Source organism: Bubalus kerabau, chromosome 20 (assembly GCF_029407905.1).
Source record: "Bubalus kerabau isolate K-KA32 ecotype Philippines breed swamp buffalo chromosome 20, PCC_UOA_SB_1v2, whole genome shotgun sequence".
NCBI lineage: Eukaryota > Metazoa > Chordata > Mammalia > Artiodactyla > Bovidae > Bubalus > Bubalus kerabau.
The window spans coordinates 33,645,115-33,659,396 of NC_073643.1; the positions used below are offsets into that span (position 1 = coordinate 33,645,115).

General features: G+C 39.4%; 1 protein-coding gene across 14 annotated transcripts in view; it reads right to left on the bottom strand.

Moving 5' to 3' along the window:
* The window catches only part of LOC129634852 (uncharacterized), a 103,606-nt gene that overhangs the window by 72,842 nt on the left and 16,482 nt on the right, over positions 1-14,282 (bottom strand). For 2 of the 14 annotated variants that reach the window (XR_008705952.1, XM_055557226.1), the window contains one exon: positions 13,209-13,708. The exons of the other annotated variants lie outside the window; for them this stretch is intronic. Coding sequence is in view for 1 of the 2 variants with exons in the window: in XM_055557226.1 (XP_055413201.1) it covers positions 13,340-13,708 (369 nt within the window). In the remaining variant the exon portion in view is untranslated. Of the gene's footprint in view, positions 1-13,208; positions 13,709-14,282 lie in introns of those variants that run through there. 14 annotated transcript variants of the gene reach the window in all.

A 14,282-nucleotide genomic window follows, 5' to 3' on the forward strand; every position in this document is an offset into this window, starting at 1 on the left:
CACCTACCACATATTGCACCACACACTGCACAAGCAGTGTGAAGACTACCACAGGGATTCCTTCTGTTTGTAACTCAAAGCTGGGAGACATGTCAAAACAGAGGGATAAAAACTGTCAGAGCTCAAGAGCTGATGTTAAGCCATCCAGCTACTCATCTGCTACAGAGGATAATGGGTCTCATTTCAGGCAAGTAAACATGTCATATTCTCATTACTGGAAGCAGCAATGGGTAATTTGTACCTATGAAGGTAATTGAATGTGTGCATACGATTTCCTTCAGAGCCCGTGCCGTGAGTATGCAAAATCTTGGAATAGAAAGCTATTGTGTGGACTTCCCTGGTCGTCCAGTGGTTAATAACTTTCCTTGCAATGAAGGCGACACAGGTTCAATCCCTGGTCAGGGAACTAAAATCCCACAGGCCTCAGAGCAACTACGTCTGCATGCCACAACTAAGACCCACAGTATCCCACAACAAAGATCCATGCACTGCAGCGAAAGATCCCACAACTAAGACCCAACATAGACAAATAAATAATTATTTTTTTAAAAGAAAGCTATTGTGAATGTTAAAGGGTTGCTTTGGGGTCAGATAATTCTATAGTATTAATTCTGGGTCACCATCATTGCTTAGCGGTACTGACATACACCATGCCCTTGAAAACTTACCTAAGACCACGAGTGTTTCCCTTTTTCAGAAAATAGAGCTTTAAGCATTTGGGGCTAGAACTGTATGGTGTCTGGGGACATGGGGCAAATTTTATAATTCTTGGTTTCCCTAGGACCTGGTATATAGTGTATGACAAAGGCAGGCTTATAATACATGCTTCTTCAATGAACAAAACATTTATTTAGTTTGCTTTTCAAAGTTAGCTCAATAAGTGCTGCTTATTTCTGTTTAAATTATTACATCATATTTCGTGTAGTTGCCTCCAGGTGAGCTCGATAAAGGACTGAAATGGTATGGACCTAACAGAAGCAGAAGATATTAGGAAGAGGTGGCAAGAATACACAGAAGAACTGTACAAAAAAGATATTCACGACCCAGATAATCACGATGGTGTGATCACTCACCTAGAGCCAGACATCCTGGAATGTGAAGTCAAGTGGGCCTTAGAAAGCATCACTACGAACAAAGCTAGTAGAGGTGATGGAATTCCAGTTGAGCTCTTTCAAATCCTGAAAGATGATGCTGTGAAAGTGCTGCACTCAATACACCAGCAAATTTGGAAAACTCAGCAGGGGCCACAGGACTGGTAAAGGTCAGTTTTCATTCCAATCACAAAGAAAGGCAATGCCAAAGAATGCTCAAACTACCGCACAATTGCACTCTTCTCACATGCTAGTAAAGTAATGCTCAAAATTCTCCAAGCCAGGCTTCAGCAGTATATGAACTGTGAACTTCCTGATGTTCAAGCTGGTTTGAGAAAAGGCAGAGGAACCAGAGATCAAATTGCCAACATCTGCTGGATCATGGAAAAAGCAAGAGAGTTCCAGAAAAACATGTATTTCTGCTTTATTGACTATGCCAAAGCCTTTGACTGTGTGGATCATAATAAACTGTGGAAAATTCTGAAAGAGATAGGAATACCAAACCACCTGACCTGCCTCTTGAGAAATCTGTATGTAGGTCAGGAAGCAACAGTTAGAACTGGACATGGAACAACAGACTGGTTCCAAATAGGAAAAGAAGTACATCAAGGCTGTATATTGTTACCCTGGTTATTTAACTTCTATGCAGAGTACATCATGAGAAATGCTGGGCTGAAAGAAGCACAAGCTAGAAATAAGATTTCCGGGAGAACTATCAATAACCTCAGATATGCAGATAACACCACCCTTATGGCAGAAAGTGAAGAGGAACTAAAAAGGCTCTTGATGAAAGTGAAAGAGGAGAGAGAAAAGTTGCCTTAAAGCTCAACATTCAGAAAACAAAGATCATGGCATCTGGTCCCATCACTTCATGGGAAATAGATGGAGAAACAGTGGAAACAGTGCCAGACTTTATTTTTTGGGGCTCCAAAATCACTGCAGATGGTGACTGCAGCCATGAAATTAAAAGATGCTTACTCCTTGGAAGGAAAGTTATGACCAACCTAGATAGCACATTAAAAAGCAGAGACATAACTTTGCCAACAAAGGTTCATCTAGTCAAGGCTATGGTTTTTCCAGTGGTCATGTATGGATGTGAGAGTTGGACTGTGAAGAAAGCTGAGCACCGAAGAATTGATGCTTTTGAACTGTGGTGTTGGAGAAGACTCTTGAGAGTCCCTTGGACTGCAAGGAGATCCAGCAAGTCCATTCTAAAGGAGATCAGTCGTGAGTGTTCATTGGAAGGACTGATGCTGAAGCTGAAACTCCAATACTTTGGCCACCTCATGCGAAGAGTTGACTCACTGGAAAAGACCCTGATGCTGGGAGGGATTGGGGGCAGGAGGAGAAGGGGATGACAGAGGATGAGATGGCTGGATGGCATCACCAACTCAATGGACATGAGTTTGAGTAAACTCCGTGAATTAGTGATGGACAGGGAGGCCTGGCGTGCTGCGATTCATGAGGTCGCAAAGAGTCGGACACAACTGAGCAACTGAACTGAACTGAGCTGTAAAATACACCTCTGTCAGTGATATTTCTTATAGGTATCTCATATAAAAGACAAATTATTTTTTAGTTCAATCTTGAAGGCAAAAACAAGCTAAGAGTCATACACATACACACTATGTCTCCCTTCTGTATTCAGCCATGGCAGGTATCTCTGCTAACACTGATTCCTGTCCGGCTTTAGATGCTTCACAGGGTGGCGAATCCAGGCAGCTACCACCAATTGGCTGAATTTGGCATAAAAGGTAAAGCTATTGATCCTCCCTAATTTAGAATTTCCTTTTGGGATAGATATATTAGAGATTATCTAAGTGTACATAATAGAGCCAATTGGTGAATTTATATTTCCTACACAAAATGTAATTCTACTGGCAATGCAATTCTGTTACAAGATGAAGCTTTTAATTTCGATGTTTCTTATATGAACATGATAGGGTTAGAACTATGGACTCCGCTTTGACCAGTGTCCTACCTTAGCCTGCTTTCAAGTCGTGCTGGATTCTTAAGTGTCCTTATTCCGGCTCCTTATGAGTGGGGCATTTCATGAGACATGACAAATAAAGTCTACTGTAGGATTTGTTTTTCTAATGGGATTTTAGCAGGCACGATGAAAGAAGACACTTGAAATGGTCTCGGGCTACTGAGCTTGCTCTGACTCTGCTATCACCATGAGACAACAAGGGGTTGTTTCTTAAAGATTAGTTTCAATGTGGAATCTGAAACTGTATCAGTGATCTTTTCTGTTTCATTACACTAAGCATTCTGTTTCATTACAACCCATTGGACTAATTTGAACTTTGAATGGATCCTTTAATCATGTATGATTTTATAATATCATGGATCAATCATGGAACATATTGGTTCACTGAGTTATGTAGATCTTTCCTTTATTGCACATTTTATTAAAAAAAAAAAACACCTATGTAAATATTACCACCATTCTCATTAGAAAAATCCATGGCTTCAAACTTTTGGTCTCAAGCTCACAGTGGTGCTTATAAATATTTTACAAAATTCTCATTTTCACTTGAAACCTTGAATTTTATCATTGGCAACAAATACTGTCAGTTGTTTTCCTTGGAGTGACAGTCTAACTTTGTTCATTTGCAAGAAAATGTCTGCCAAATATCCAAGTCTGGAAAATCACAGTTTGTCTGTCAGTACTTTTTCAATCAGAGATACTGTTGCATGAAAACAGCAGCTAGTTCAGCTCATAACTCACACAATTGCACAAATGCTTTTCCTCGAGACACCTACAGTACTTTAAGATTCAGCGAAAATGCTTCATGCACACTTCCCATTTTGTCACACAGAATACCAATGGTTAATATTTAATAATGATTTTTAATGTTAAAATTAACGATAAATAATTTGCTTCACTGAGGACACTCTTAAGTGAAACTGGCATTTGTTAACTTTACTTTTTAAATTATTGTTATTTATTCCTCTGATTGATTGTAGTGAAGAATGTAATGATTTCTAAAGGTTTGGTGCCACTGCTTTGATTAAAGCTCAGGCCAACTGCTTTTGTGCCAGATGGACAAATGTCATAACTATTGTTCCAGGACTAAACCATGAAGTCCAAAAACTTATTTAAGATTTAAATATTTTAGCACAGTTTTGTATTTGTTGCTGAGCATTCACCAAAAAGATAGTATGTGATGATGAGTCGATGCTGATAACACAGAAATGCAAGCCCAGCTTGTCTTTATAGTCATCCATTTATAAGATTTAATGCAATTTCACAGATGAGATATTGATACAGTCTTTATGTTTGCAACTAAATTTGTTAATCGATGAGATACTGTATCACTGGAAACTGGCACTGCCACTATTCCTTGCACTGACTTTTCAGGAAGCTGGCATTCAGCAATGTCAACTGTAGGGGATTTATTCGTTTATTGGCTATTGTGTGTGCTTCTCTAACCAACGAAATACTTATCTTGTAGGATATTAAATAGCTGTTTCATTTCCAGTTTAAAAATCTGTAGCAAACAACTTTTTAAATTTTATTTTATTTAACTTTACAATATTGTATTGGTTTTGCCATATATCAAAATGAATCTGTCACAGGTGTACATGTGTTCCCCATCCTGAACCCTCCTCCCTCCTCCCTCCCCATACCATCCCTCTGGGTCGTCCCAGTGCACCAGCCCTAAGCATCCAGTATTGTGCATCGAACCTGGACTGGCGACTCGTTTCATATATGATATTATACATATTTCAATGCCATTCTCCCAAATCATCCCACCCTCTCCCTTTCCCACAGAGTCCAAAAGACTGTTCTATACATCAGTGTCTCTTTTGCTGTCTTGTATACAGGGTTATTGTTACCATCTTTCTAAATTCCAAAAGCTCATCACATCTATGCTTAAAATTTTGAATTCCTTTTTCTTCAAACTCTTAATGACTACTCTCAAAGTGATGTCTCAACTGACACCAAAATACCATTTGAAAATGTTCTGTTGTCAAACCACAATAAGGTAAATTGCTAACATCTACAAATATGGCTCCCCTCATCCTCAAGCTTCATCTTCTCCCACCATCCCATTTAATTACAAGTTCCACAAAGGTGGAAACCTTCATATTTATCTGTGCGTATCCCAGCATTTACTAAGCAAAGCAAATTGATACTCAATAACTGACCTGTTGCACTGGATTCAAGATTTGGTGATAAAGGATTGCTTCTACATATTGATGTGAAAATTAAGGCTCAATTAAAAATGACCATTTTTTTTGCTGCAGACTGTGTGAAGTAATGGTAATCATTCATCAAAGAATTAATCTTTGGCCACAACACACAGTCTTTCTGTTTTTAGTAAAAATAGCTACAATTACCAATGAGAGAATCCTGGTTGAATGTTGCTTAAGCCACAAATGAGTTAGTAACTGTAAGTCCAGTGATGGGTTTGGCTTCAGAACAGGTGGATCCAGGAGATTAAAGATGCTGCCATACACTGCTACTGTTTGGGTCTCATTTCTCTTCTTGTGGTATTTTGGTTTCTCTCCCAGAAAGATGACTTCCACAGGTAAGGGAAGAAAATTTCTCACAGCCCAAATCTATATTCCTATAGCTCATAATTCAACAAGGAGAGACATACTTTCTCTCTCCCAGCATTCATCTCTCAAGCCACCCAAAAGGATTTGTATTGGTACTTTCCAGGGCTCACGTTTGTGAACTTTCCAGTGATTCACATACCCCTGTGTGAATCACAAAGTTAAGGAGGAAGTGGTTTTATGATTGGCCCAGACTTAAATACATGCTCACCTCTAAAAGTAGAAATAGAACAGACCACACTGGTAACTACTCCCCTAGTATTACATGGAGTGGAAGTGGATATTAAAGAAAAAAAAATCTGCTGCATTTTAGTTCATAATATACTTTTCCTGATTATATGTATATATGTATATTAATATATATACTTGATAATACAAAAAATAATAAGAAAACAGTATAATGTTATCACACAGAGAGAAGGCAGGAGAAATTTTTGTGTGTATTTTCCCAGTTTTTCTATGGGTTGAAAATTTAAAAAGAGATCTGCTTTTAAATTTAAAGTGTATTAAACCATTTCCTCATATTCTAAAATATTCTTTTACAACTTAACTGCAATGACTGGTTCAAACAGCAGTCTTGGGAGATGTCCTAATGCTCACAAAACTCCCTCTTTCTTCAAAGTAATTTCAATCTTCTTGTGGGTAAAGTTACTATTTTCTCTGCAGTACTCCTTGGTGCTTAAGATAAGGTTACAGGGCAGAATCTGAGCCTCCTATGTAAAGCATTTACTTTCTAGGCATAAAGATAAATCCACATTAAAATACTGAATCTAGAGAAAATTGGAGTCACATCAACACAGACTCAGGCTTGCAGAAATTTGAAATACAGCTTGGCTACATGTTTCTCCAAGTCCTGCATGTTTCTGAGCAGGCTGAGAGGCCAGAATTGAGTGTGTCCCTGAAGGCCAGAAGTGATGACCATGTTGCTGACCTAACTTGCTATTTTTGATTCTACTTTCTACTTGTTAAATAATGGAACAGTAAAACTATACAGTAGACATCCTTGAATTTGCATGAGCTGGATGCTAAGACGTTCAGTGAAAGTGTCATGAGTGAGGTGTGGAAATGAATGGGTTGTTTATGTTGTACTGTTAGGTAGGATTCAGTAAGTGGTATGCTGGGGAATGTTTAACAACTGGTTCTCCAATGAAACAGTCATTATTTGTAGTGTTTGCCAATTTCTATGGAGTAAACACTTCCACAATGGTTGGTCTTAAACTGCCAACCCGACATCACTGAATATGTCACGAGGCTAAGAAGAAAACTGCTCCATTGGTTTTCACAGCAGCTTCAGCACAACACTAACCCAGTCATTCCTTCTATCCGGTATTTAGTGAGCCCCTTGGGCTTCCCTGATAGCTCAGTTGGTAAAGAATCTGCCTGCAATGCAGGAGACCCCAGTTCAATTCCTGGATCAGGAAGATCCACTGGAGAAGGGATAGGCTACCCACTCCAGTATTCTTGGGCTTGCCTTGTGGCTTAGCTGGTAAAGAATCCGCCTGCAATGCAGGAGACCTGGGTTCCATCCCTGGGTTGGGAAGATCCCTTCGAGAAGGGAAAGGCTACCCATTGCAGTATTCTGGCCTGGAGAATTCCATGGACTGTATAGTCCATGGGGTCACAAAGAGTCAGACACAACTGAGCGACTTTCACTTTCACTTCATTCTATGCTAGACAGTGTGCTAGGCTCTGGGGATACCATCATGAGCAAATACAGAGGTTGTGTCTACTTTCTTGGATTTGTAACCCAATCAGGAAGATAAACATGAATCAAATACAGAAATGAAAGTTAAACTAAAGTGATGGAGAGCCATGAAAGCAGGTAGTAGGTGTTACCTTGTCTGGAGGTCAATAAAGACAAGTCTTTGAATGTTAGGAGGCTACTGGTTTCAAACCAGAGGAAAAGCAGGTTCTGATATCTGAGCATATCCCCTTTTCTCTTGGTAACCAATTCCTCATATTAAATCCCCGTGTTCGGAATACTTAGAATGGATTCTTTTTCTGATGAGACTGAATGATACATTCAGGAAGTGAATGAACTGAAATTTGTTACTTTGGGATTTTCCCCGAGCAGACAAAATCCTAAGAGAAGGATCTGAAGGTAAGTAGAGGAGTGGAGAAGGAAATGGCAACCCACTCTAGTGTTCTTGCCTAGAGAATCCCAAGGATGGGGGAGCCTGGTGGGCTGCCGTCTATGGGGTTGCACAGAGTCGGACACGACTGAAGCGACTTAGCAGCAGCAGCAGCAGCAGCAGAGGAGTGGAGAAGAAGAGAAGAAAGTGAATAAAGAAGGGTGCATTTTCCACCCCTGTGTTCACAGCAGCACTATTCACAATAGCCAGTTCACGGAGACAACCTAAATGTTCATTGAAAGATGCATGGATAAAGAAGATGTGATGTGTATATATATACACCACATCATACACACACACACACACACACACACACACACACACACACACTGGAATACTACTCAGCAATAAAAAGAATGAAATAATGCCATTTGCAGCAACATAGATGGACCTACAGATTATCATACTGAGTTAAGTCAGTCAGACAAAGACAGACAAATACCATATGATATAATGATACTATGATATCACTTATATGTAGAATTTAAAATATGGCACTATAGAACTTATCTATGAAACAGAAACAGAGTCACAGACATAGAGAACAGATTTGTGGTTGCCAAAGGGGAGGATGGTGGGGGAGGAATGGATTGAAAGTTTGGCATTCAGTTCAATTCAGTTCAGTTCAGTCGCTCAGTCATGTCCAACTCTTCGCGACCCCATGAATCGCAGCACACCAGGCCTCCCTGTCCATCACCAACTCCCGGAGTTCACTCAGACTCACGTCCATCGAGTCAGTGATGCCATCCAGCCATCTCATCCTCTGTCGTCCCCTTCTCCTCTTGCCCCCAATCCCTCCCAGCATCAGTCTTTTCCAATGAGTCAACTCTTCGCATGAGGTGGCCAAAGTACTGGAATTTCAGCTTTAGCATCATTCCTTCCAAAGAAATCCCAGGGCTGATCTCCTTCAGAATGGACTGGTTGGATCTCCTTGCAGTCCAAGGGACTCTCAAGAAGTCTTCTCCAACACCACAGTTCAAAAGCATCAATTCTTCGGTGCTCAGCCTTCTTCACAGTCCAACTCTCACATCCATACATGACCACTGGAAAAACCATAGCCTTGACTAGACGGACCTTTGTTGGCAAAGTCATGTCTCTGCTTTTCAATATGCTATCTAAGTTGGTCATAACTTTCCTTCCAAGGAGTAAGCGTCTTTTAATTTCATGGCTGCAGTCACCATCTGCAGTGATTTTGGAGCCCCAAAAAATAAAGTCTGACTCTGTTTCCACTGTTTCCCCATCTATTTCCCATGAAGTGATGGGACCAGATGCCATGATCTTCGTTTTCTGAATGTTGAGTTTTAAGCCAACTTTTTCACTCTCCTCTTTCACCTTAAGTTTGGCATTAGTAGATGCAAACTATTATAAATAGAATAGAATGTAAATAGAATAGAATAAATAGAATATAAAGGTCCTACTGTACAGCACAGGGAACTATATTCAATATCCTGTGATCAAACTGTAATGGGAAAGAATATGAAAAAGAATGTATATGTATTGGCAATCCACTCCAGTATTCTTTCCAGGAGAATGCCATGGACAAAGGAGCCTGGCGGGCTACAATCCATGAGCTCACAAAGAGTGAGACACAACTGAAGCGACTTAGCACACACATGCATATATTAATATGTACAACTGAATCACTTTACCATACAGCATAAATTAACACAACACTGTAAATCAACTAGTGTGTGTTAGTCGCTCAGTTGTGTCTGACCCTTTGTGACCCCATGGACTGAACCCACCAGGCTCCTCTGTCCATGTAATCCTCTAGGCAAGAATACTGGAGTGGGTAGCCATTCCCTTTAGCAGGGGATCTTCCCAAGCCAGGGATCAAATGTGGGTCTCCTGCATTGCAGTAAGATTCTTTTCTGTCTGAGCCACTATAGAAGCCAGAAATCAACAAACAATTTTTCAGTAAAATAATTTTTTCTTTAAAAGGGTACATTATTAAGAAAGTTACCATTGCAAGCAGCCAGGGCTTAATTCTGCCTGAGACTCTGGGAGACAAGGTTGACAGTGTATCTTAGACTTAATTCATGCAAGGGGAGAGGGTGTTGGGGTATGTATCCACCAACTCCCAAAAGCCATCTCTTAAAGACTGCTTCTGAGAGGTGTAATTTCCAGCATTTCTGGACTGCTGTGCATATGCAAAGTGTACACTCTTGTGGCAAAGAAAGACCTCAGGCAAGGAGAAGCAAGGAGACTCAAGCACGGGTATCTGGAAGTTAGGCTGATGGACCCAAACTGCTAAGTGTCAAAGAGAAATGTGCAGGGCACTGACCATGACTGCTCAGTTCAGTTCAGTCCAGTCGCTCAGTCGTGTCTGACTATTTGCGAGCCCATGGACTGCAGCACGCCAGGCCTCCCTGTACATCACCAACTCCCAGAATTTACTCAAACTCATGTCCATTGAGTCGGTGATGAGGTAAGTAAAAATTAAATTGTATGTGTGCAGATGCATGAATGGTAAATGAATACCTTTGTAGACAATGTGTTTGAGGTTGTTTCGAGTTCGCTCCAAGACTACAACTAGGGATGCATAAGCAGTTCATCATTATATGCTGGAGTTCAACAACTAAATATGTTTGGATATCTCTATAGTAATGTGTCCCCCAAGCCAACACGAGTTTCATTTGTTACTCTCAAAAACCTGTGATCTTTGAAAATGTGCAGTTGAGTGGCATGATATGTGTTGGTTGAATAGAATTCTTCAACTTCATTTCTTGACACTTCCCTCTTTTCCACGAAACCCCTATATATGTCATCACCAAATTACATTCACTTCCTCTGCTTCCTGCCTTTGAGTTTTCACAAACCATTCTACCCATCTGGTGAATTCCTACTTGTTCTTCCACATCCAGCTCAAGCATCAGCTCCTCAGTAAAGCTATCCGTGACCCTGAGGATCAGCTCAGCTTGGGTTTAGTACTCTACATTTCAGAAGGAGAGTGGGAGGTGAAAAGTAGTAACTCTAAAAAAAGAAACTGCTCCCCTTTTTACTGAGATAAAACTGATATAAAATTACTCATTTTAAAGTGTAGCATTCAGTGGCATTCAGTATATTTACAGTGCCTTGCAACCATCATCTCCGTCTAGCTACAAAATATTTTCAACCCTTCAAAACACTTTCAACTCCTGTATCCATTAAGCAGTCACACCCCAATTGCGTCCTCCCTTCATCTGCTGCATTAAACGGCCTTCTATGAGTTTACTGTCCTAGATATTTCATAGAAATAAAATTTTATCAATATTGTCACTGACAAGACCTATTAACAATCCCCAGGGAATAAAAACAGACTCTGGGTAATAAAATAAAGCCTAACCTTTTTTTTTTTTTTCTTTTGTGCTTCATCTAGTTTCATTTGGTCACGGGGTACCCCAGGCAGAGTTCTTGCCCTCAGCACATCAGACCAGAGATCCTAGGGTAAATGGCTATACCCAGCACCTCATCCCTGAGGGCCATCTGCAGGCATGATATTGCAATTCAAAATGACGGTAGCTGGCGGAGTGTAAAGGCTTGCATCTGAGGAGCCAACACCTGTGCCAGACTCACAAAAACTTCACAGCCCACCCCCACTATCCCCCAAGTCCCCATAAAGTCCACAGCCCTTCCAGGAGAATGTATGCTTGAGAGCGTGAGCTCACAGCTCTCATTCTTTGATTGAAAAACAATGCTTTCCTGGACTTCCTTGTTGGTGCAGTGGATAAGAATCCGCCTGCCAATGCAGAGGACACAGGTTCATTCTCTGGTCCGGGAAGATTCCACATGCCGTGAGGCAACTAAGCCCACACACCACAACTACTGAGCCCACACTCTAAGGGCCCCAAGCCACCAATACTGACCCCACATACTGCAAGTACTAGTCTGCATGCTGCATGCTGCCCGTATGCCTAGAGCCTGTGCTCCAAAACGAGAAGCCATCACAATGAGAAGCCCGTGTACCACAAGGAAGAGTAGTCCCTGCTCACTGCAACCAGAGAAAGCCTGAGCAAAGCAATGAAGACCCAGCCCAACCAAAAATATAAATAAATAAAATTATTTTTTAAAAAACAAGGCTTTCCTTTGCTTCTGAACCAAAGGAACTTCGTCTTGGTCTCATTCTGTTGGCCCAAATGACACTGCAGGAAGACCTTTATTAGGGACCAACTCAGAAAGGTCTGTAACAATATGTGACTGATTTTCATGTCTGGCTTCTTTCACTCGGCAGGTTTTTGAGGTTCATCTGTGTTGTAGCATATGTCAGGACTTCATTCCTTTTACAGCTGAAGAACATTCCATTTTATGGATACACCATATATATTTGTTTTTGTATTCATCAATTGATGGAAATTTGGGTGGTTTCTACCTTTTGGCTGTTGGGACTAGTGCTACTATGAACCTTCATGTACAAATATTTGAATACCTATTTTCAATACTTTCAGGGATACACTTAGGAGTGGGGTTGCTGGGCCATATGGTGACTACGTTTAATTTTTTGAAGAACTGTCAAATGTTTTCCACAATGGCTGCATCATGTTACATTTTCACCAGTAATATATAAGCATTCCAATTTCCAGTACTGCCCAGTTTTTATTTTAGGCTCTGCTACTTACTAAGTGTGCAAGCCTTGGGCAAGTTATTCCCTGTACCCACTTTCTATCATGAATAAAAAAGAATAGAACTTACCTCAGATGATTGCTTTGAGGATTAAACCTGTTAGTATATGTAAAATACTTAAACAGTGCCTGGCCCAGGGGTAATATTAAACATCAGTTATTTAATTATTATCTGCTATTATTGCACTTAAACATTTTAGCGTTAAAATGCAAAGCCTGTCTAGTTTTTCAGATTTTTATCTCCACTTCTTGGCACCAAACCTGGCAAACATAATATAATCAATGAATGTTTGGAGAATGAAATGGATGATAAAAGCTAAGAAACTTTTAAAAAATATTGAAACATGTAAAATATCATGTATGAAATGAGTTGCCAGTCCAGGTTCGATGCACGATACTGGATGCTTGGGGCTGGTGCACTGGGACGACCCAGAGGGATGGAATGGGGAGGGAGGAGGGAGGAGGGTTCAGGATGGGGAACACATGTATACCTGTGGTGGATTCATTTTGATATTTGGCAAAACTAATACAATTATGTAAAGTTTAAAAATAAAATAAAATTTAAAAAAAATTAAAAAAAAATAGTGAATAAAAATATAAGCCATATTAAATATTAGAATATATAGCAACAAATAAATATCTAAATCATGTGGTACTCATATAATAATAGACACAGAGCTGAATGTATAAGTAAGTAGTCCACAATAACCCCAACTTTTATAATTTGCATAAATTTTTTTAAAATTTCAGAATAAGTTCTTGATATTTGATGGACAGATGATAAACAGAGAAGAAGAGATTATCCCATTGGTGTTGCATAATCATCTATATACAAAAAAAGGATGAAGAAGGTTATATTTGATACCAAATACCAAAGCAAATCCAAATGAATATAAATGTTAATATAAAAGTTAAATTATAAAACATTACAAGAAAATTTAAGCAAGTATTCTTATATTTCTGCTTCCAGAAATAAAAGCATGGAATAAATTCCCCTTAAAATATCAATAAATTTCCATGTGTTAATTTTGTATCCTGCAACTTTACTATATTCACTGATTAGCTCTAGTAATTTTCTGGTGGTGTCTTTAGGGTTTTCTATGTAGAGGATCATGTCATCTGCAAACAGTGAGAGTTTTACTTCTTTTCCAATCTGGATTCCTTTTATTTCTTTTTCTTCTCTGATTGCTGTGGCTAAAACTTCCAAAACTAAGTTGAATAGCAGTGGTGAGAGTGGGCACCCTTGTCTTGTTCCCGACTTTAGGGGAAATGCTTTCAATTTTTCACCACTGAGGATAATGTTTGCTTGCATTCCTCTATTCTAACAATGAGAAAACAGAAAGAGAAATTAAGGAAACAATTCCATTCACCACTGCAATGAAAACAATAAAATACTTAGGAATAAATCTACCTAAAGAAACAAAAGACCTATATATAGAAAATTATAAAACACTGATGAAAGAAATCAAAGATGACACAAATAGATGGAGAAATATACCATGTTCATGGATCTGAAGAATCAATATAGTGAAAATTAGTATACTACCCAAAGCAATCTATAGATTTAATGCAATCCCTATCAAGCTACCAATGGTATTTTTTACAGAACTAGAACAAATAATTTCATAATTTGTATGGAAATACAAAAAACCTCAAATAGCCAAAGCAATCTTGAGAAAGAAAAATGGAACTGGAGAAATCAACCTGCCTGACTTCAGACTGTACTACAAAGCTACAGTCATTAAGACAGTATGGTACTGGCACAAAGACAGAAATATAGATCAATGGAACAAAATAGAAAGCCCAGAGATAAATCCACGCACCTTATCTTTGACAAAGGAGGAAAGAATATACAATGGAGAAAAGACAATCTCTTTAACAAGTGGTGCTGGGAA